The sequence below is a fragment of the Microcaecilia unicolor genome, chromosome 2, assembly GCF_901765095.1.
Source record: "Microcaecilia unicolor chromosome 2, aMicUni1.1, whole genome shotgun sequence".
Classification (NCBI taxonomy): domain Eukaryota; kingdom Metazoa; phylum Chordata; class Amphibia; order Gymnophiona; family Siphonopidae; genus Microcaecilia; species Microcaecilia unicolor.
In genome coordinates this window covers 179092349-179113918 of record NC_044032.1, presented here as the reverse complement: position 1 = coordinate 179113918, position 21570 = coordinate 179092349, and the positions used below count along the sequence as shown (strand labels likewise).

Genomic DNA, 21570 nt, shown 5'->3' with positions numbered 1-21570 from the left:
AAACATAAGTAGGCGAAGAATGTGTCTTCATTTACAACTACTCTCAAACAGGTGTAAACAATCATGCCTACATTCTATAAAGATAAGCAGGCACCAACTGTTATAAATTTATCATCTGGATGTGATTGTACAGTGCCTTCTTAAATCTTATACTTTTTTACATTCTGTTCTCTAAAATTGGATTTCAAAATGCATTAATGGAGGAGTTTGTTTCACTTGTCTACACAACTAACTTTAACTGGACAGGATAAATCTTAATTTTGTTGAGGAAAAGTGCAATGGATTCCTTTGGGCATTAACACTATTAAATAATCCCTCAGGTAAATATTTTTATGAAGATTAAAGAACAAAAGATTTTAACACTTCATATTTATTTTTTTTTAAGAAAAAGTTTTTTATATTTATAGGGGCAATTCTATAACCACCTTGAACATACTAAAATGTTTTATGTTCTCAAGTAAGCATGTCAACATTGCCTAAGGTACATGCATAAAGTAGGGACTTGTAAAACATTCATGTGCAGGGGCTTATCCTGCACATGAATCCAATTTAACTAATAAAAATTCTTTCCATAGTCAGACCTGCAAAAAATGGCAAGGCCTAGGTAGATGATAGGTCCTGATCACATGTCAGATGATGGACTTCTACAAGTACGTTGTCAATCTGGCCTTAGTCTAATAGTCATGATGTTGAAGAATGCTCTGCTGAAGGATGTCCTAATTAGGAAGGTACCGAGTTTGAGGTTAGACAACCCCCGAGTAAACCATGTCCACAGTGAGGAGTATATTACAGTATATTGCAGCAATTTGCTTACTGCTCTATTATTTAGTATTTTATTATTAATTTGTAATGTATTTCTGTTAATTAATGTGTGTCATTTAATTTGAAACTTTTGGCCTTCTCTTCGATATTTTGGACTCCTGAAGCAGACCATTAGGCCAAAACACAGCCAGTGTCAGGTCCTTCATTGTTTTAACAAAGAACTGTTTCAATCTCTGAAGTGCACACTACACTGTGTGTTTTTCTCTCCATTGTGTTGTTTCGTTGGATTGTTTCTAGAGTTTGGACTTCCTAGCTTGTGTTTGTTTAGGTTAGATTGAATGTAGACACTTAACGTAGATACCTAGATCGGGGTGCTCAGACTGCTTTTGCAATCAATAAGTTCTCCCGTCCTAACCTGGAAGTAACCGGGCTGCGTGCAGCGCTGCCTGATTACCGCCAGGTAAGCCCCTGCCACTAAAAATACAAACAATTTCCTATGCACCTACCGGAAATGGTGCATGATAGGGGAGGCACTACCACCAGCTCCCGCGGTAGGTCAGTGGTAGTGCCAGATTGGCACAAGCCAACACCACAGTAGCTCTACGACGGAATTGTAAAAGGGCCCCCCTAAATGCCTTAAACTGAAGTTGATAAAATTAAACCAACAAAGTCTGCCTAAGTAAAAGTGTCCAAGTTAAGGGCACAGGGCTGGAAATCTCTTTTGAGTGGTCTAACTCCTTAACCAAGGGAATTAAATTTAGCAGCCTAGATTTACTAGATGCATTAAGCACACTGCACGTGGATAGCGCAGAATTTTGTTAGAACATGTCTATATTCTTAACTCTTTAAAAGTCCAGTGCATAGATCTCATAAGTATCAAGCAATCTGAGTTTGGAGAAGTTTTTAGGCCTTATGATTTAAGTTCACGCAAAGTAAAGTAAATGGGATAGTCTTCTAAGCCTTCCAATTACACCGCGCCGAGGAACTAGACAAGCCTAAATTTCCCTTCCTGCTGTTATTTGTAATGGTAATGGAACTGCTTGGAATCTGTATCAAGGATAATGCAGCTATCAAAGGAATTCAAGGGCCCAGGGGATTCAGCACAAAGTAGCTAACTTGTAGAAAATATCCTTTTGTATCTGCAAAAGTCAGTATTCTCTCTCCTCAAGTAATAACAGATATTTTGAAAAGATTTAAGAAATTTGAGATATAAAGTCAAAATGCATATATTGGAGATGTTACTTTTCAAAATAGGAGCTAGAACATGAGACATACCTAATTGGCTGTTTAATGAAGTAGTATAAGGGCTCCCTTGTGAATACTTGGGGGTTAGTCTTTCATATAATTTTTCTTTCAACCCTATTACAGAGATGCAGGTTACCCAGTTCCAGGCTGCAGACTTTTTGGCCTGTCCCAGTTTTGAACTTGCATCCCAAAACGGTGTGGAAATTATAATTTCTGATCCTGACCATTGAATCAGTGCTGCAAGTCTCTTAATCCACCAGGATGAGGTGGTCAGAAATCCAGGATTGTCCCAAAATCTCCAGCATGGAATATGTGCTATTATTGCACTTTTGAAACAGGTCCCAAGGGTTCAGGGGTGTAGCCAGACAACAGATTTTGGGTGGGCCTAGGCAAGAATTGGGTGGGCACCAAGTGTTCTCCCCCCCCCCCCTCCAAAAAAAAAAAAAAACTCAGCTGGTGGGAAAACACTTCTTTCTACCTTGGCAGCAGGAATGTACTGAAAACTGAGAATGCGCAGGTGCCGGTGTCGTGGAGAGTAGCGGTTTCGTTACCATCAGGGGGAAATCTTCAGCTGGCGGAGCTTGGGATTCCCACCAGTTAACACTAAACATGTGCTACTGTTGGGTGGGCCTGAGCCATAAATGGGTGGGCCCTGGCCCACCCAAGCCCACCTGTGGCTAAGCCACTGCAAGGGTTTGGTTGCCAAGACAGATCTTGTGATTGGGAACGGCACCAAACAAACTAAATATTCTCCCCACTATTAACCACCTATTCCTGATGATACCACTAATTAGTGTTCTAGAGCTTCTTTTACAACCTGATAAAGAAGTACTGGCAAATCTCTCTGCAATCTATTAAGTGCCACCAGAGTGGAATGTAATAGATTAGAATGTAGGAAGCAAGAGGGTTGTCCGGCAGTTACAGAATTCATATTCTATTATTGGACTGTTCTTTTAAGAAGAGTTATGAACTCGTGTATAGAACTTCAAGATCGACATTGGGTTATTAGAGAGAAAGGTGGAGCCTGCATAGGAGAATTCCTTCAATTGCTATGGTCTCCCAGGAGAGAGGGATTGGGAGGGGTTAACATTTTCACAGATATTTTATGTGTATATGCACATATTTTATAAAGTAAGCCAGGGATTTTGTGCATACTGAATAGCTGATGCAAATGTTATCACAAATGTTCCATGGGATAGTTTTCAAGGACAAAGTATGTATACACTTTTCCTTTGGGGAAAAAGAAACAAACAAACAAAAAAAAACCTCTCTCATATATTTGCTGCAGAAGTTAGGCAAATTACTCTTAAGTGCTCAGAACCCGAATTGATTCAGGCCCAGGCAACATTAAGACAGGAAGACATGCATTTTGCATTATCTGCAACTGATGCTATGAAGGCCAATGTGATGAATCAATCTGCAGCTAAGTTAGAGCTCAGTTCCCAGCCTGACCTCTGGTTTCTGAATGGAAACTGGCAGTTATGCTGTAATACTGAAGGGGCCTAAACACTGTAGTAACAAATGCTTCTACACTTACACTAAGACCCCCTCATGGTTCTTCACAAGTAGCCGTCTGAAATCTCAAATGAAAGGCTTAACACAATTTGGGTCACTCACCTTCTGGCATGACTGTCTGAGTCAGTCTGGAGCCTGCAGTGGGTGCAATAGCATTACAGTAGATGTTGTACTTCCCACCTTCAATGGCAAGAGTATTGGAAAGGCCTACAAGGCCAAGTTTGGCAGCACTGTAGTTTGCTTGCCCAAAGTTGCCATATATTCCTGCTGCTGAGGACGTCATAATAATTCTTGGGAAAAAAAGAGAGAACATTTTTCATCTTACAGACCACTTCTCAAACACAAGCAGAATTATAGAGAAGCTAGAATGTGACTTCTCTGGTAGTTTTCACAGCATATCTACTATATCCCATCTTTAAAAAAAATTTATAGAAGATGAAAATGATGCAGTCTTAAGAGTCTCCAGGTCTCTTCATTCTCCTTCCCTACAAGCCTCGTCTCTTTTCTCTCCCATCCCCTTCCCTCTCCCTAATTCTCAGACAATGTCCTACTGCAGCCAAAAGAACAAGGCCTAGACCCCCTCCCTCTTTCCCTTATTACCTTATCACCTTCCCTCGTTCCCCTTCCTTCTTCTTCCTATTGCCTCTTCCTCCCATTTCCTCCACCTACTCTTTTTTTGCCAGCTCTTTCCTATTGTAGTTTCCCATCTCCTCTCCATACACCATCCTTCACCATAACATAAATTGAAAAGAATCTTCAAAACAAGTTGAAAATAATTTGTCAATCTAGGGAGCAAAATAACTTTCCAAAAATATAATGCAATGGGATGAATCTTGATATGTGGGGAAAAGCTGGCAAAGAGTTTGAAAATGGGTCAGATGGAACAGAAGCTCTAGAGAATAAGATCATTCCCTCTCCTCAAAAAAGAGACTCAATTTAATGTGTTTTATTTCATTTATTTGGATATTTAACTTGAAAAATCCCCATTAATATATAATAAAACAAAACAAGTCACACAATCTTCACACATACCAAGCCTCAGTGAGGAAAACTGCAAACTATACAACTAATCCCATTAAAACTCAATTACTCTGGAAATAAAAAATGAGTTCTAATGCTCACATAAAACCCAATAGATTCATAACTGTATACAGAGAACCTAGCAATTTATTCCACAAAAACAGACTAGCATAAGAAAAGTTATGGTCCAAGCCCTAGACTACAGAAAGGACAACCAACTTATTTTCTTGTGAACATATAGTGCTCGAGAAGGCACATAGCTTTGCAGCTTGGTTACAACTTGAGTCTATCTGGCTATGAGCAGGCAATGAAGCAAACTTAAAATTCGTGAAGCATGATCTCTAAAATCCACTACCACTACTAACTTGCCACCGCATTCTGGACATGCTGCAAGAGCTTCAGCTTCTTCTTAGGCAACCTTGCTTATCAAACGTAGTCCAAATGTGACAAAATAAACATACATTACTGTCTCAAAATCTTAAGGTAAAAAATAGTGGGCACTGAATAGACCGAATGGCCTTTACCTTCCATCATTATTTATTTGTTTTAACATTTATACCCCACATACTAGAGTTCAATGTAGCTTACAATAAATAAAATTGAGCCTGCAAATAGGTGGAAAAATGTGGGGTACAAATGTAACAAATAAAAAAAAAAGGGCAAAGTTTACAACAGCATAAACTAAACTAAATATCAAGTAAGAGCAGTGTAGCACAAATAAGATGCAAGTTTACTATTAGGGGTGGGCAATGATTAAATATTTTAATCACGCTTAATTATGGCATATATTTTGGGCACATGCTTTTCAATTTTTTTTTTAACGTTCACCTAAACATCCTTTTGAACAAATGTTCAGTGTGGCTGATTATCCTGCACATATATTTTTGAGCCTGCAAATAGGTGGGAAAATGGGGGATACAAATGTAACAAATAAATAAACATTTAATAAATATTTATCTGGTTCTTCGCAGGGTCTACGGCAGCGATTCCCACGTGCTACTTGCAACTAATGCTGATGCCCTCCCTCTGCTATTATGCCAAGGTGAAATAAGATAGGCAGGGGAAGCAGTGCTGGGCAACAGAGGGGAGTTAACATTTTTTGATCAGGATTTTAAAAAATTAATCATAGTTAAAAAACAAAATTAAAAATTAATCAAATAGTGCACTAAATGCCCATCCCTATTTTCTATGCTTATATTTTAAAGACCATAAACTCCGCTTCTCTTAAAAGTGATCACAGGAAGGTCATGCAAAGCCTGCTGGAGCTCTAATACATGTCTAGCTTCCCTGAGGGAAAAGGATAGGTATCTGAATTTGTGAAGCCACCAAGGAACTTGGCAAGTGGGCTGGATTCAGCTTCTTTCATTATGTGAGATAGTTATGACAACAGCTTGTTCTCAATTGTTTGAGTCTGGAGACAATTTCAGCAACAGTAGTGCAAGCAATTTCTTAAGAAAGGGCATGGTTTAGTCATAATGGAAATGGTGATTTAGACACCATTTGACTATGTTTCACATTCCTAGAACTTTCTATGACCAGCTTTATTAAGAATTTGCTGTTTTATTTTGGAACAGTCTAGTACGATTCTGTCCCAGAAGGAGATGAACATACAAGAAAACCTGGCATAAATCACACACAACCAGAAAAGTTTAGAAATGTGCTTTGCAGTGTTGCCTAAGATCAGTGCTGTTATTCACAGAAAGTTGCCTGTTCAGAGTGCTTCTGCAAAATGAGAGAGGATATACAGTGGGGGAAATAAGTATTTGATCCCTTGCTGATTTTGTAAGTTTGCCCACTGACAAAGACATGAGCAGCCCATAATTGAAGGGTAGGTTATTGGTAACAGTGAGAGATAGCACATCACAAATTAAATCCGGAAAATCACATTGTGGAAAGTATATGAATTTATTTGCATTCTGCAGAGGGAAATAAGTATTTAATCCCTCTGGCAAACAAGACCTAATACTTGGTGGCAAAACCCTTGTTGGCAAGCACAGCGGTCAGACGTCTTCTGTAGTTGATGATGAGGTTTGCACACATGTCAGGAGGAATTTTGGTCCACTCCTCTTTGCAGATCATCTCTAAATCATTAAGAGTTCTGGGCTGTCGCTTGGCAACTCGCAGCTTCAGCTCCCTCCATAAGTTTTCAATGGGATTAAGGTCTGGTGACTGGCTAGGCCACTCCATGACCCTAATGTGCTTCTTCCTGAGCCACTCCTTTGTTGCCTTGGCTGTATGTTTTGGGTCATTGTCGTGCTGGAAGACCCAGCCACGACCCATTTTTAAGGCTCTGGCGGAGGGAAGGAGGTTGTCACTCAGAATTGTACGGTACATGGCCCCATCCATTCTCCCATTGATGCGGTGAAGTAGTCCTGTGCCCTTAGCAGAGAAACACCCCCAAAACATAACATTTCCACCTCCATGCTTGACAGTGGGGACGGTGTTCTTTGGGTCATAGGCAGCATTTCTCTTCCTCCAAACACGGCGAGTTGAGTTCATGCCAAAGAGCTCAATTTTTGTCTCATCTGACCACAGCACCTTCTCCCAATCACTCTCGGCATCATCCAGGTGTTCACTGGCAAACTTCAGACGGGCCGTCACATGTGCCTTCCGGAGCAGGGGGACCTTGCGGGCACTGCAGGATTGCAATCCGTTATGTCGTAATGTGTTACCAATGGTTTTCGTGGTGACAGTGGTCCCAGCTGCCTTGAGATCATTGACAAGTTCCCCCCTTGTAGTTGTAGGCTGATTTCTAACCTTCCTCATGATCAAGGATACCCCACGAGGTGAGATTTTGCGTGGAGCCCCAGATCTTTGTCGATTGACAGTCATTTTGTACTTCTTCCATTTTCTTACTATGGCACCAACAGTTGTCTCCTTCTCGCCCAGCGTCTTACTGATGGTTTTGTAGCCCATTCCAGCCTTGTGCAGGTGTATGATCTTGTCCCTGACATCCTTAGACAGCTCCTTGCTCTTGGCCATTTTGTAGAGGTTAGAGTCTGACTGATTCACTGAGTCTGTGGACAGGTGTCTTTCATACAGGTGACCATTGCCGACAGCTGTCTGTCATGCAGGTAACGAGTTGATTTGGAGCATCTACCTGGTCTGTAGGGGCCAGATCTCTTACTGGTTGGTGGGGGATCAAATACTTATTTCCCTCTGCAGAATGCAAATAAATTCATATACTTTCCACAATGTGATTTTCCGGATTTAATTTGTGATGTGCTATCTCTCACTGTTACCAATAACCTACCCTTCAATTATGGGCTGCTCATGTCTTTGTCAGTGGGCAAACTTACAAAATCAGCAAGGGATCAAATACTTATTTCCCCCACTGTATATTCAACAAAACAAAAAGTAAAAAAAAAAAAAAAAACATGCTGACGCGCTAGTGGCCGAATCTGAAACAAGAGGACAGATGTAGATTCTTAAAAAGTTGCTGCAAGAGCCACACACTTGAGGGGTGACTCCCCTGACAAAACACTGGAACCTGATCAGAATTGGATATTTAAATTATTCCTTTAGATGACTTGGACTTGCCCAGTGAGGAGCAGGTGTTATTCATGAGGAAATGTTGCTTGATGGGAAAATGTAGCATTTTGTTGCAGTGCATTCAACCTGAGCCTCCTTCCCCATCACTCTGGAGGAACCAAATGCATAATTTGCTCTGGATGGAGCACCTCTCAGTTACGCAAACTACTTGAAAAAAGATCATTCACTTTATTAAAGTGTGGACTCCATTCTTAGACTCTGACAACTAGATTAAGCAGTGAACTGTTAAATACATTGCAATGCTGATACTTGGACCTAGGCACCACCTTTCCAGTTTAGTAGATGGTAGTTTGCTTTTTGGATTCTCTCCTAATCGCTTGTAGGGACAGTTAGGAATGTTTTATTTTATTGTTGTTTATGTGTACTCATACGATTTTGTACTTTTGGTTTATAAAACTTTAATAAAAATGAGTTATATTTTTTTTTTTTGAGAGACCAACTAAAGAATATTCTGGTCAGTAGAGCTGTTATGAAGGAAAAGGTCAGTGACAGAACTTCAAGATTCAAGGTTATATTTAATTACCCGCTTAGGGCCAAAGCAGTTACATATACGGTATAGTCTTGATTATCCATCCTTCGCTAATCCAACCATCCGGTGTATCTGACAGACCCCTGGTGACGTCATCAGGTTTCCATTAAGAACTGCACGGCTTCTCTTCCTGTTTTCCGACTTCACATGCTGCAAGGAAGCCATGTTTAATCTGAGACCGTGCTTCTCTGCAAAGGAACCATGCTTTGCAGCTGATACTCAGTGCACTCATCGCCATTAAGAAGCTCGCGGCTACTCTTCAGTTGAAGTTTTAAGCAGAGACTTTGCTTTTACAGCACAGCAGCATTCTTTCCTATAATGTTCTTGGTCACATGCATTACACCAATGGTCTCTAATTGTTCTCATACCTCACACTAACAATATCGGCTTTTGTCACACCTAGAATGCAAACCACACTGAACCCTGGAAAGGGAATATTAGCGGTATACAAGAATTGATTTGATTCCTCCAATGACAGGTGCTTAACTGCAGTGGAAAGGGTGAAATAACTTTATACAGCCAACATGATCCTTTACAAGTTATGTTTGGGCTACTCCAGTAGAAGATATGTAAAGATTGGTGGAATTATCTTTTGGAGAGTTCTAATACTTGTTCATTTAAAAGGCAGCACAGTCTGTAAAGAGTCCAGTGGTGAGGGAACCGTTGAAGTTTTAAGTTGAGACCTTGCTTTTAGAGCACAGCAGCAATTTTTGGTCAGTCAAGAGAGGAAAAAAGTTGTTTTGGCTATAAAGCAGAAACTTTTGCAGAAAGAAAATGCTAAAGAAAGTTGAGTTGAGACCTCGCTTTTCCTACCAGGGAACCATTTTTTTTTTAATACAAGACCGTGCTTTTGCAGAACTTTTTGGACCTGACATGCTGCACTGTGTGACCAGAGAGCCTGTTTTTCCTGCCAGGGAACCACTTTTGATCCGAGACCGTGCTCTTGCAGCATGCAAACCATGGTACAATTCTTGTGTACAATGAGATTTATGCAGTACAGTACTGTATGTACACCCATTCCTGTTTGTTTGTTTATCCTTACGTTCATTCTTAGATCTGGAGTTTCCAGTTCTGCTGTATTGATTTCTGCTTCAAACTATTATTGATTGGCTCTGCTCGGTTCACATTGCCTGGTGTAGAAGACAACTCTGCAGCATGCCACAAGGCAATAGCATGAACTGATCCAGAAGGGAGCAATGAAATTCCAAAAGGTAGCCAACCCGCAGAAGATCCAAGGCCCACTGGAAAAGCTGTAGGCACCCTCCAATTGGAGGCTGGGCCCCCAAAACTTCATTGGGCAGAACAGCTGGAGTCTGAGGACCCCTGGGCTCTATTGCGGCCTCTGCGACACCCTCCCTGAAAGGACCGAGCTTGGGACCAAAACCACTCCTGTAAGGCACCTGAGAAACTAGGAAGGCAAGCCCGCCAGGCGTACCTAGAATGGCCACAGGAGCTTCCCAAGAAAGTGGAACATACCCGAGACTTGAGCAAACACAGCACCTTAGACTCCCCCAAGTCTTTGAACAGCTTCTCACGATCTGGTAATTGGCTAAGATGCACTTTAGATGCCTCCAGCTCCAGAGACTGCCATGGCCAGTTCACCTCAGAAAGCCCCGTGCCTCCTGAGACTCCCACTGCTCCTGGGGTGAGAAGACTGGCAGACATCGCTTCAAGCAATAGGTCTGATGCCAACAACAAAATAAAATCGGGAGAGAAAGAGGGGGCTAACCCCTTCCAGCCTGCAACTGGGGGGGGGGCTCTGTCGGCCTAACTGGCCCTGCCACCAAAGACTGAGAAGAGCCCAACAAAACCAATAGTTCTGCTATGCCTCGAGCGGCCTCCTCCTGGCCTTCCAAACACTCTGCAGTCACAGCCAAACCCAATCCCAAAAGACCCAGTGCTTCAATAGACAAGGGTTCCCCAGCCGATGCCTCCTTGCAGACACGGCAAAGACCAGTCACCAGCGCTAGAACTCAGCGCGGCTTTGAAACTGGAGCCACCATGGTAAAAAAGTGGGAACCCAGCCACTGACCTCCTCCGAGTGCCAAACACAGGCGGAGAAACTGAACACTGGAGAACTTGAAGAACAGGAGCTGACAGAGTGTATCGATAACTGTTGTGCTCTTCTCAGTTTTTGTTTGTTTTTTTTGGTGGTGGGGGGGGGGGTTTGTAACAGTAAGAAGCTCTGGTTCCACTTAGGCACGCCTGAAGGAACCCCTCTCTAAATAGGGGGGAGAGGGGACCGAGGGAATCTCAAAGGGGGAGGGACCCGCACCGCAAAGTGTGCACCCCCAGAGGACTAACCTGAATAATGCAGGTCGCCTACTGCAGGCAGGGAAGGCAGTACACAAGGCAGTTCGAGCACCAAGCGAAGCTCTGGTTCCACTTAGGCACGCCTGAAGGAACCCCTCTCTAAATAGGGAGAGAGGGCAGAGGGAAACTCAAAGGGGGGGCAGGGACCTATACCTCAGAGTGTGCACCCCCGGGGGACTACCCTGAAAAATGTGGGGCCCCTACTGCAGACAGGGAAGTCAGTACACAAGGCAGTTCAGGCACCAAGTGAAGCGCTGCAGGCAACACAGCCTGCCAGCTGACTGATGGAATGGACAGTGCTTGCTGTAGTTCAAAATGAACTACGCCTTGCTGTTACAATGGAAATCTGCGTTTTTCTGTTTTGTTTTACGGAACAAGCTTCACAATCTGTTGTTCAGAAAAGAGAAGACTGAAACAGAGAGCTAAATTGTCCCAGCCAAATGTTTTTGTTTTTTTTTAATGGAATACAGAATTCAGGACCCACAGCATCTACTTACCATCTGCTGAGGAGTTTGAGAAATACTGAGGAGTTCAGGTCTGCACAGCACCAAGTACAGCCACTTCACAGTTAATTCTTAGATCACACCATCTGCTGGTAGGAGGACATATACCCACTCATAGGGAATGTTTCAGAGCTAGACACTAAGGGGACTAATTTAAAGAAAATTGCACATGAAATCAGAATGCTGCTTAAAAATTATCTTAGCTAGGGTAGGAGTGGATAAACACGTCCTGCTATACCGTGTTTCCCCGAAAATAAGACACCGTCTTATATTAAATTTTGCTCCCCAAGACCTGCTAGGTCTTATTTTCAGGGGAGGCCTTATTTTTCGGGGAAACATCGGGGTCACCCCCCCACCCGAGATCGCCGGCTCCCCCCCTCGATCGGCGGCTCCCCCTGCCCTCAGTCGCTCCCGGCACTAACCTCTTAAATGCTTCCTTTCACTATTCATCTTCGCACTCGCCGCAAGCAGCAGGGCAGGCCACTCCTTCCTTCCATGTCCCGCCCTCGCCTGACGTAACGTAACGTCAGGAGAGGGCGGGACACGGAAGGAAGGAGTGGCCAGCCCTGCTGCTTGCGGCGAGTGCGAAGGTGAAAGGAAGCGGTTAAGAGGTTAGTTCCGGGAGCGACTGAGGGCGGGGGAGCCGCTGATCGAGGGGGGGAGCCGGCGATCTCGGGTGGGGGGGTGACCCCGATGTTTCCCCGAAAAATAAGGCCTCCCCTGCTAGGTCTTATTTTCGGGGGAGGCCTTATATTTTCAAATTGCAGCAAGACCTCTACTAGGTCTTACTTTCAGAGGATGTCCTATTTTCGGGGAAACACGGTAGTATGTGCTGTGGGAACAATACAGATACACTCTTTTTGGGGTGTTACTGACACTAAATGTAAATTCTGAAAGAAATGGGTCCCAAACAAGACTAGCGTTAGTAAGTCAGGTGTCGGGTGCAAATGTATTCTCCGCACCCTTAGATCCAAGCCCACTGTGCCAAGATAATAGAAAGAACTAATTCCACACCCAAATATTATTAAAAATAGGGTATTATTTTATTTACAATAGCAGCAAATAAGAAAGACATGAATAAAAGACAAAGACATTCCCATTACAAAAATAGCTTAGAGTAAACGCCCGCAAATCCCTAACTAGACTCTGAAGTACAAAGAGTCACTCTAACCCCAGAACATTAATGCCATCCTTCAGATATCAGCGTGTCCCTCAGATGATCAGTCTCTCCAAAGCAGGTCTGCTCCTCAGAGAAGATCTTGGCACAGTTGCCTTTTGCTCTGATAAAGGCTCCTTTTTATAGAGAAATCAGAAGCTGTATCTATACTGCTGATGTACTTTCTGTCCTTGGAGTAAAATAAACAAGTACATGTTGACCAGCCACAGTGTCTCCAAGAGTCCTGCATTGACTTCAATTCTGATAACAACCTGATTATCCTGGAACATCATGGCCTTGTCAGAAGCTTCCAAGTACAGTAAACCAAGGAAGAAGGGACATATATTTTATTTATTTGTTGCATTTGTATCCTACATTTTCCCACCTATTTGTAGGCTCAATGTGGCTTACAATTTTCCATCAAGACTTATGCCATTTCAGAGTACAGATACAATTGGTAATATATATAGAAACATGGATGATATAATGAACAATCAGGTAAAAAAGGGAGAACATACAATTGGAATCATATATTGAACATGGATTACATAGTAAATTAGGCAGTACGATACTAGAATCAAGACTCATATTTATGAACCTAAAATCTACACAGATCCCTAGACTCCCCTTTATAAACAAAACACACCTTTGTCCCCCATAACTATTCTTACAGCATTTGCTACAGTTGAAACAAAATAGAAGTTCTTCATAAGAAATAGACTAGCTTCCCATTCCCTTCTTTATGAAGAGGGTCATTGTGCCTTTGTTTTACTAAGTTGATAATTGAAGAAAGAATGACTGATCACTGGATCACCTACAAAGAATAAACTGCCTATTCACGAGATTCACTACTGTCATGGCATGTGCAAAACTAATCCATTTGGAGACATTGCTCCCGAGAGAAATCAAATGTAGTTCAACAAGGCATAAAATGAATGCAGACAGACTAAGATCTTACCTTCCAAATTTCTGGTTCTTCATATAGTTCCATGCAGCTCTGGTGACCTTAAATGATCCCATCAAATGAACTTTATGGATTATATCTGGGAAAACATGAATTGAAGATAGTGTGGCGTTTCGTGTTTTGCTATATTCCCAACAGTAGCTAACCGCTTAACACCTTGGCCTTCACTCAGTCCTCAAGAACTGCCAACAGGTCAGGTTTTCAGGCTATCCCTAATGAATATACAAAAACAATTTGCTTACAGTGGAGCTAGTAAGCATGTAAATATCCTTCATAGAGACAGCCTGAAAACCTGACTCGTCAGCAGCCCTCAAGGACTAGGAGTGAAGACCAACTGTATATGCCAAACTTAAGTGATCAATGACAGCAGTAGTGATTTGGTTTATTGCAATACCCAAGCTTTTTTGTTTCCCCAGCAAACATTCATGATCTGAACTAACCATCCCTTGGTGCAGGCGTTTGCCATAATATGGCCGTGTCAGGTCCTCTGTCCTGGTTTTATTTGTTTGCCATACTGGTATACTGTTTTTATTACCACTTGTGACCAAAAAATAAATAAATAAAAGATTGGGGTAGAGATCCCTCTGGTATTTTATTGTTTGGGGAGAGGGGCTTGCCACTTTTGGATTCTCAAGGAACTAGCTGGGCAGTTTCATTTTCAGGCTGTGGCCATTTTAGAAAGACCCCAACATATAAATACCTTCTACATATGTAGATTGTACTACAGCTATTAACCGTAATTCTAGAAAGCTGCTATTTACTTGTGGGGATCCACACTATGTCTAAATGAGAGGGAGTGCTTTGCATGGGCCAGTATCAATATGCACTCCCATTTTGTAAGGGAAGCACACATTGATAAAGAACATGTTAGGCATCGGCATATAGAGCTGTTCCAAAGCACACAATGCCTGCCCAAAGGGGCAGCTGCAAAGGCTAAGAGCAGCCCCTCCCCTCCTCCCCAAACATCCTTGGCCCTCCCCCTAATGACCCCTCCTATCACCACCCTGTGAAATTGACAACCCTCCCTCCACACCACCACAAATCTCATCCACAGGCTTACGGGATGTAGTGAGAACTGGTGTGAGGCATTTGCTCCAGTTCCCACTAGTTATCAGGGGCTCTGGCAAGGTCAGGATGGGATCAGAGGTGTGGGGTTGTTGATGCCACACAATAATTTCAGGGGAGAAGGGATGATCTGTGCAGCTGACGGAAGGTATCGGGTTGTGTGTGCAGCTCAGAAGTTGTTGAATTTAAAGAGCTGCTCCCATGCACACACAGGGTGAAGCAGCACTATTTTTCCCACATGCATTTTTTTAGAGATCACTACTCCTGCGGAACATAGAGAAACACTGCACGTCTTTACAAGTATTTTACAAGGAGACTGCATTAGGCAGAGCCTTTGTAGAATACAGTGGGAATTGTGCATGTACCAACCTGGATGTCTCAATTCCCATCCTTTCAATAACTGAACTCTAAATCTACATGGAACATACACAAGAAAGCAAGAACTCACCCCAATCTGAATCACTGATCCTAGCAAAGGAACGGTCTCTCAAAATTCTGCAATAAAAATGAAAAGAAAATGAATATTAAGCAACAAGATCCGATATGCAGAATGACTTAACCAGGCAGAGCAGCTCATACCTGTTTAAAATTGAAGTGAGCAGGTTACACCGCAACTGCACAGTGCCACTGAAAATCTGGTGCGACTACTGTGGCACTTGCCAAGTAGTGTTGGACGGTCCAAGAGTGGAGATGGAGAGGAGCCGAGAGTTATGCTGGTGCTGGTGATATTCAGTGTCAGTGGCCACGTAGCTAATTGGGCAAATAAAACCAACAAAAGGAATCCTGATTTTGCCCACTTAGCTATGCCGGAACGGCACCGAGTATCGGCCGTACTCGCAGAACCTTCAGGCACTGCTAAAGACACAGATATTGAGTGCCGGTGCTTGAATATGGCCAGGTCTAAATTAAACAGCAGCAGTCATTTAAAGAAACGTGGACTGCCATCGGCTGTATATTAACCAGATACATGTAAACTCAATGTATAGAGCAAAAAAAAAAGGCCATAATATTCAGATTTACTCACCCAGCATTGTTGATAATGATATCTGAAAAAGGAGATACAGATGCAAATGAACCAGTAAAACTATTTATTCAAAAAAAGTGCTGCTGATAAGTGGAGAACTCGAACGCCCCACGAGAAGACACAAACAGAGAAAAGAGAGGGATGTTTGACCACGGAAAAACAAATCCTGGAGACAAAAATGTATAAAAAACCTAATGGTACTGTCTATATTTTTCTTGATTTTCTTTAACATATGGTTATTATTATTCATTTGTGTGTACTTTATTATCATTTTTTAATGATACGACATACATATATATGTATTTGTGTGGTTTTATGATTAAGTTTCAATATGAGCTATATATAATTCTTTTCTGTCATTATTTATTATCATTGCTTAACGACTATTTATTTATATATGCATGTTTTTTATAGACTCCTGAGGCAGGCCTGACGGCCAAAACACAACAGTTGTGTCGAGTCTTTTTTAATAATAAAGAAGTTTTTTAACATTTTTGTCTCCAGGATTTGTTTTTCCGTGGTCAAACATCCCACTCTTTTCTCTGTTTGAAACTATTTATTCAGACATGATAAACAGTACTGCATTAGAAAAATAATATTTTTTCAAAATCCCACTTGCTCATCTACGGTAATTCAGAATGAGGAAGACCTGATGGTCCTGTAACAGTACTGCATTACTGATGAACTCGCAGCATGACTTCCTTTGGCCATTTACAGTTTATTCACACTATGAGGGTAGTAGCGGTGCGCACAGCTCCTAGAGCAGGGTTCATGGACTTTGGACCTCAGGTGCTGCCCACAGATATGGTTTCCAGAATAGCCAATGTAGACTATTAAGCCAGGTTCTAAAACCAAATATCTGCAAATATCCTGAAAGTCAAGGCAGTTTGCCACCCCTGATGTAGGGGAAAACAGCACTAGATATAGACATTGATAGCACTTGATGGCTATCTTATAGAAAGGCACGGTCCTCTTCACCCTTCAATTTGCATCCAAGGAGATATCATTGCAATGCCTGTTTTATGCTAGGAATAAAGCATTGCAAGGCCCCAGAAACAGGGAATGGCAAGAAGCCACCCCTTTCCTTCTCTCATCCATTATTATTCTTTCCTATAATGTTCTTGGTCTCATGCATTACACCAATGGTCTCTAATTGTTCTCATACCTCACACTAACAATATCGGCTTTTGTCACACCTAGAATGTAAACCGCACTGAACCCTGGAAAGGGGATATTAGCGGTATACAAGAATTGATTTGATTCCTCCAATGAAAGATGCTTAACTGCAGTGGAAAGGGTGAAATAACTTTATACAGCCAACATGATCCTTTACAAGTTATGTTTGGGCTACTCCAGTAGAAGATAAGTAAAGACTGGTGGAATTATCTTTTGGAGAGTTCTAATACTGGTCCACTTAAAAGGCAGCACAGTCTGTAAAGAGTCCAATTTTCTCCAGGATCTGTCCAGCCACCAGAGCCTTTTGTTTAACAGAACTAACATATCTGTAGGGGGCAACTCTTATAACGGGGCGCTACAATTTAGGCAGTTCATGAGCCTATTCTATAACTGCAAGTATACATGCAATTTCTATTTCAGAATACAAGCCTACATCAGCAGCTACTCACTCACATTGAGGTACGCGTACGCCCACTTACACCGTGTCAATAGCAGGCATAAAGGTGCACACCTAAATCTGGTGCTTATGTGCGTAAGTGGGAGACACACCTAAGCTCCTCCCCCTGTGCATCCTCCTTGTATTTACACACTAAAATTATAGAGTGGTGCTGAGCGTAAGCCTAGCACTTTTGTTACATTTACAAACTTTAAGTGCCAGTATTCTATAACTTATATGTGCAATCGGCACCTAACTTTAGGTGACCTGGTACATTACATGAGCTATTCAAAGGTTACAGTAGGAAGGATAACCTTTAGGTTCAAGTGAGGCTCCCTTTCGAGCAGTAGCTCCCAAACAATGCAAATCAGGTGAGCATTGCTAAAGTAAGAGACATGTCACTGGAGCTCGGAAGTATTCAGAGATAGAGAAGTGATACTTGAAGGGAAGAGGGGATATATACACACTGGGGGCAATCCCCACTTTCAGGAAGCAGCAAGGAAGGGGTCAGACCAATGACTTGTCCAGTCCTCTACCATTAGGTTTCTCAGAGAGGGAGGTGGGTATAAGAAATTAACCAAAAATCTCCAGATCCCACTAGCCAACTCTATAAAATATCCATAAAAATTTTAGTAATGAGTAATTTTTTAACATGGGTTTTAGTTTTGGTACACTATAAGAATTATTCAAAGGCTGCAAATGCTTCAGAATTATGCAGTGAGGATGTTAACAGGATTTTATTATTTCCAGCTTAAGATTCATCTTGGTTTTCACACTCTTGAATGTCTTAGGTCCTATATATTTAAAAGATGCTATTATAGTATGTCCTGGTAAGAAATCTTGGATCACTCACATGAAAAATTATCCCAATTGGCCATGATTATTGATGAGGGGAGGGGATGAGGGGAGGGAGAGAGGGAGAAGTGGGGCATTTTGGGAATTGGAAGCATATTGAAAAATCAACAGTATGCTCTCCTATACGTATGGATGATGACAGATTTGTAAAGGGTTGCTGGGGGAGAGGGGAGGGTTGGGGGAAATTACAAGATAGGGGAGGGTGATCTTGTTACTTGGAATAATCTTTGTTTTGGAAAGTTTTCTAACTGTGATTGTATGATTTATTTTCAATAAAAACCATTTATTGATTAAAAAAAAAAAGAAATCTTACATTATTTCCTTAAAGGCTAACTTAGGAACAAATGGTGATAGATGCCTTGCTATGAAAAAATCTGAAATGTCTAATAAAAGTGTCTATTTGCCTTTATAAAATACTCTCAGAAATTGCCATATTATGGGTTTGTATGTCTTCCTTGCTTTATAAAATAAATTACTTGGGCAGCCTCTCTGAAATCAGGAAGACTGTCCCAAAATGCTTGTAATACATCAAACTATGCAGGTTACAATGCTGACAGCATTCCCTACAGACACCATTGTCCTCAAGTATATTATAAGGTATCCAGAGTTTCTACTTTTTGAACTACTTTCCTCACATCCAAATAGCACAAAAGCCTGAACAGAACCCAGTGGTCTGTTTTTCCAAGTCCTCTAGTAACAGCAAAGCTTTGGTATATTTTGAAGACGTTAATGAAAGCTCTTTCAGCAGACAAAGCAACATTTTACCTGTGGAAATCAGTCTTTGATAACTGCCCAATTTGTCCACAGGTATAAGATAAACTGGTTGTTCCAACAGTAAACACACTATTACCCATGGACCAGATCAATGTATACTGTGCTTGTAGTTTTATATAATCAAAACTGAGGGGACCTTTTACTAAGGTACACTATGCCCTAGCATGGGCTTACCGGAGGACACGTTAAAGCATTCTGCAGTAATTTACCTTTTTACATGCTCTAACTGTGCAGGATTTATTTGTTGCTATTTATGTTATGGAAGGGGAATGGCATTTGCTATTTATTCCCCCCGTTTACTAAGCCGTGCTAGCAATTGCTGTGCGACAATGCCGAGACAGCCCATTCAAAGTGAATGGGCTGTGTTGGCATTAGTACGCGGCTTAGTAAAGAGGGGGGGGGGAATGCCATGGGCAGGGATTGTGAACAGAGTGAGTGTGGAAGCATTACCCAATTAGCACAATCACATTACTAAATGCTAACAGGTTCATGCAGACTTAACGTGGGAGTATTTACCACTACTTAAATAAGAAGCGGTAAGTATTCCCACATTAATATTTTTGCTAGTCCCCTGGACTAATGGAAAAAATTGGCACAGCAAAAAGAGGGAGCAGACCAGTGCATTCAAATCAAACAGAATTGATTCATCACTAATAAATACAAGTATTCTCTACATGCCCGACATGGCCATGTTTTGCCCGCACAGGAGCTACATCAGGGACTGAATACAAACTGTAAAATAGATACATAAAAGGCCATCATTATAAATACTACATCATGCACACCTTAAAATCCACAGTACTTCAAAATATGGAATACAATATAAAATGTTTTCAAAATCCCCAGCAGGTGTGATACAGGGTTTTCATCTGTCTGGTAAAAACTACAAAACAAATTCAGATGAATAACTCAAACCTCTTCAGAAACAACAAATGCACCACCTGTGTAGCCAAAACTCTCCCATGAGTTCCCAAAAGTAAAAAGTCTCCTTAAAAACAGCCTAAAATAATGAAAAACCCCAAAATTTTACTCACCATGCTGCTCACAAATGCAAACTATCAACAAACAGGGCTTTTCTTCAAGCCTGCCTCAGCCTGTCACACAGGCTACTTGAATGTGCATGTCTATGGTTGTTGTAAAGGTCAAAGGCTGCCTTATATCATTTCATTGAAACTCAGAAATAATAATCAATTATAAATGCATTAAATATATAAAAAGAGATTAATAAAAAGTAGGTAAAAATACACCAGTTTTACATTAATAAAATAGCATATACTTTAAATGCTCTAAACAGTGTCCAAATACCTTAAAAATGGAACCACCTCAAAAATGAAAACAGAGGATAAGATTAAATACACCACGCTCGAATTAGCTGAAACACTGTGTTTTTACATTTTTTAAATAAATATTTATTAGTTTTGTCATTTTTACCAGACAGGTGAAAATCCTGTATCACACCTGCTGGTTATGTGGAAAACATTTTATACTGTATTCTATATTTTGAAGTACTGTGAATTTTAAGGTGTGCATGTAGTATTATTTATAATAATGGCCTTTTATGTTGAAAGGCCCGCCCCCGCCGCCGAGTTCGCCGCTGCCCCTCCCCCTCCGAATTCACACCCCCTTCCCCCCCCCCGAGCCGTCACCACCCACCTTCCTCCCGGCCGGGCCCTTGCTCCGCTATTGAAACAGCGAGGGTCCGGGAACGCAGCACTTAGCTCTGCTGAGCTGCCGACGTTGGCCTTCCTTCTTCTTCTCTGCCTGTCCCGCCCTCGTGTGACGTAACGTCGTCGAGGGCGGGACAGAGCGGAGCGAGGGCCCGACCGGGTAGAAGGTGGGTGGCGGCGGCGACTCGGGTGGGGGGAGCGTTAGACGGCGGTGTCCCTCCCTCAGAAATAAGCAGTACAGAACCTCTCTGTTCCGCCTCCCCGTCATCACGTATTGACGCGGGGGCGGGGCAGAGGTCTCTACTGCGCATTTGCAAGTGAGTACGACACTCGCCTTTTATATATATTGATTTTACAATTTGTATTCAGCCCCTGGATAAGGGGCGAACTGACTATTCAGGCAACCAGGCAGTGTCTGAGGGCCCAGAGGCTCTGCCCAGATGCCCAGCGCACCACTGGTGATTTAGTGGCCTCAGCGGGGGGGGAGGGGGTAGAGAGACACGACACATATGTTCTTTCCTGCCCTGACCGCTGGGCTGCCGCTATTCTCCCCACCCAGCACCACCACATTTTGAAAATAGCAGCCGAGTCTCTCTACAGAAGTGTCACGAGACTGCGGGAAGCCTTGGCTGCCATTTTGAAAACACAGCGGTGCTGGCAGGTGGGGGAATAGCAGCAGTGCAGCGGGCAGGAAAGAACATTCCCCCTGCAGAGGCCACCAGAATACCTCAAGGTAGAACCAGGGCAGGGGGGGGCGTCGGCTGCAGGTGGGGGTGTCGGGCAGCAGCCTGTGTTAATGCATCTACATGGTTCGCAGCAGAATAGGAAGTTTTAATTACAGCCCCCTATATGACATCTCTGTTTAAGGCATACTGTTCAAATCTGTCTTTCTGCGATACGTTTTTAAATCAGACACATATATACACAAAGACACATACAAAATGCCATCTAGACATGCCACAGCAGTACAAGTGGTATAAAAGTTCAATACATGAATGAATAAATGAGCATGCG

The 21570-nt window shown here is 42.2% G+C and overlaps 1 protein-coding gene across 1 annotated transcript in view; it reads right to left on the bottom strand.

The window, feature by feature from the left end:
* Positions 1–21570, bottom strand: part of LOC115463218 (peroxisomal multifunctional enzyme type 2-like) — a gene marked incomplete at its 5' end in the record, with an annotated part of 177107 nt that overhangs the window by 127160 nt on the left and 28377 nt on the right. Inside the window, 4 exon segments of the mRNA XM_030193530.1 lie at positions 3625–3812; positions 13554–13638; positions 15073–15119; positions 15649–15670. Of these exon segments, the coding sequence (XP_030049390.1) occupies positions 3625–3812; positions 13554–13638; positions 15073–15119; positions 15649–15670 (342 nt within the window).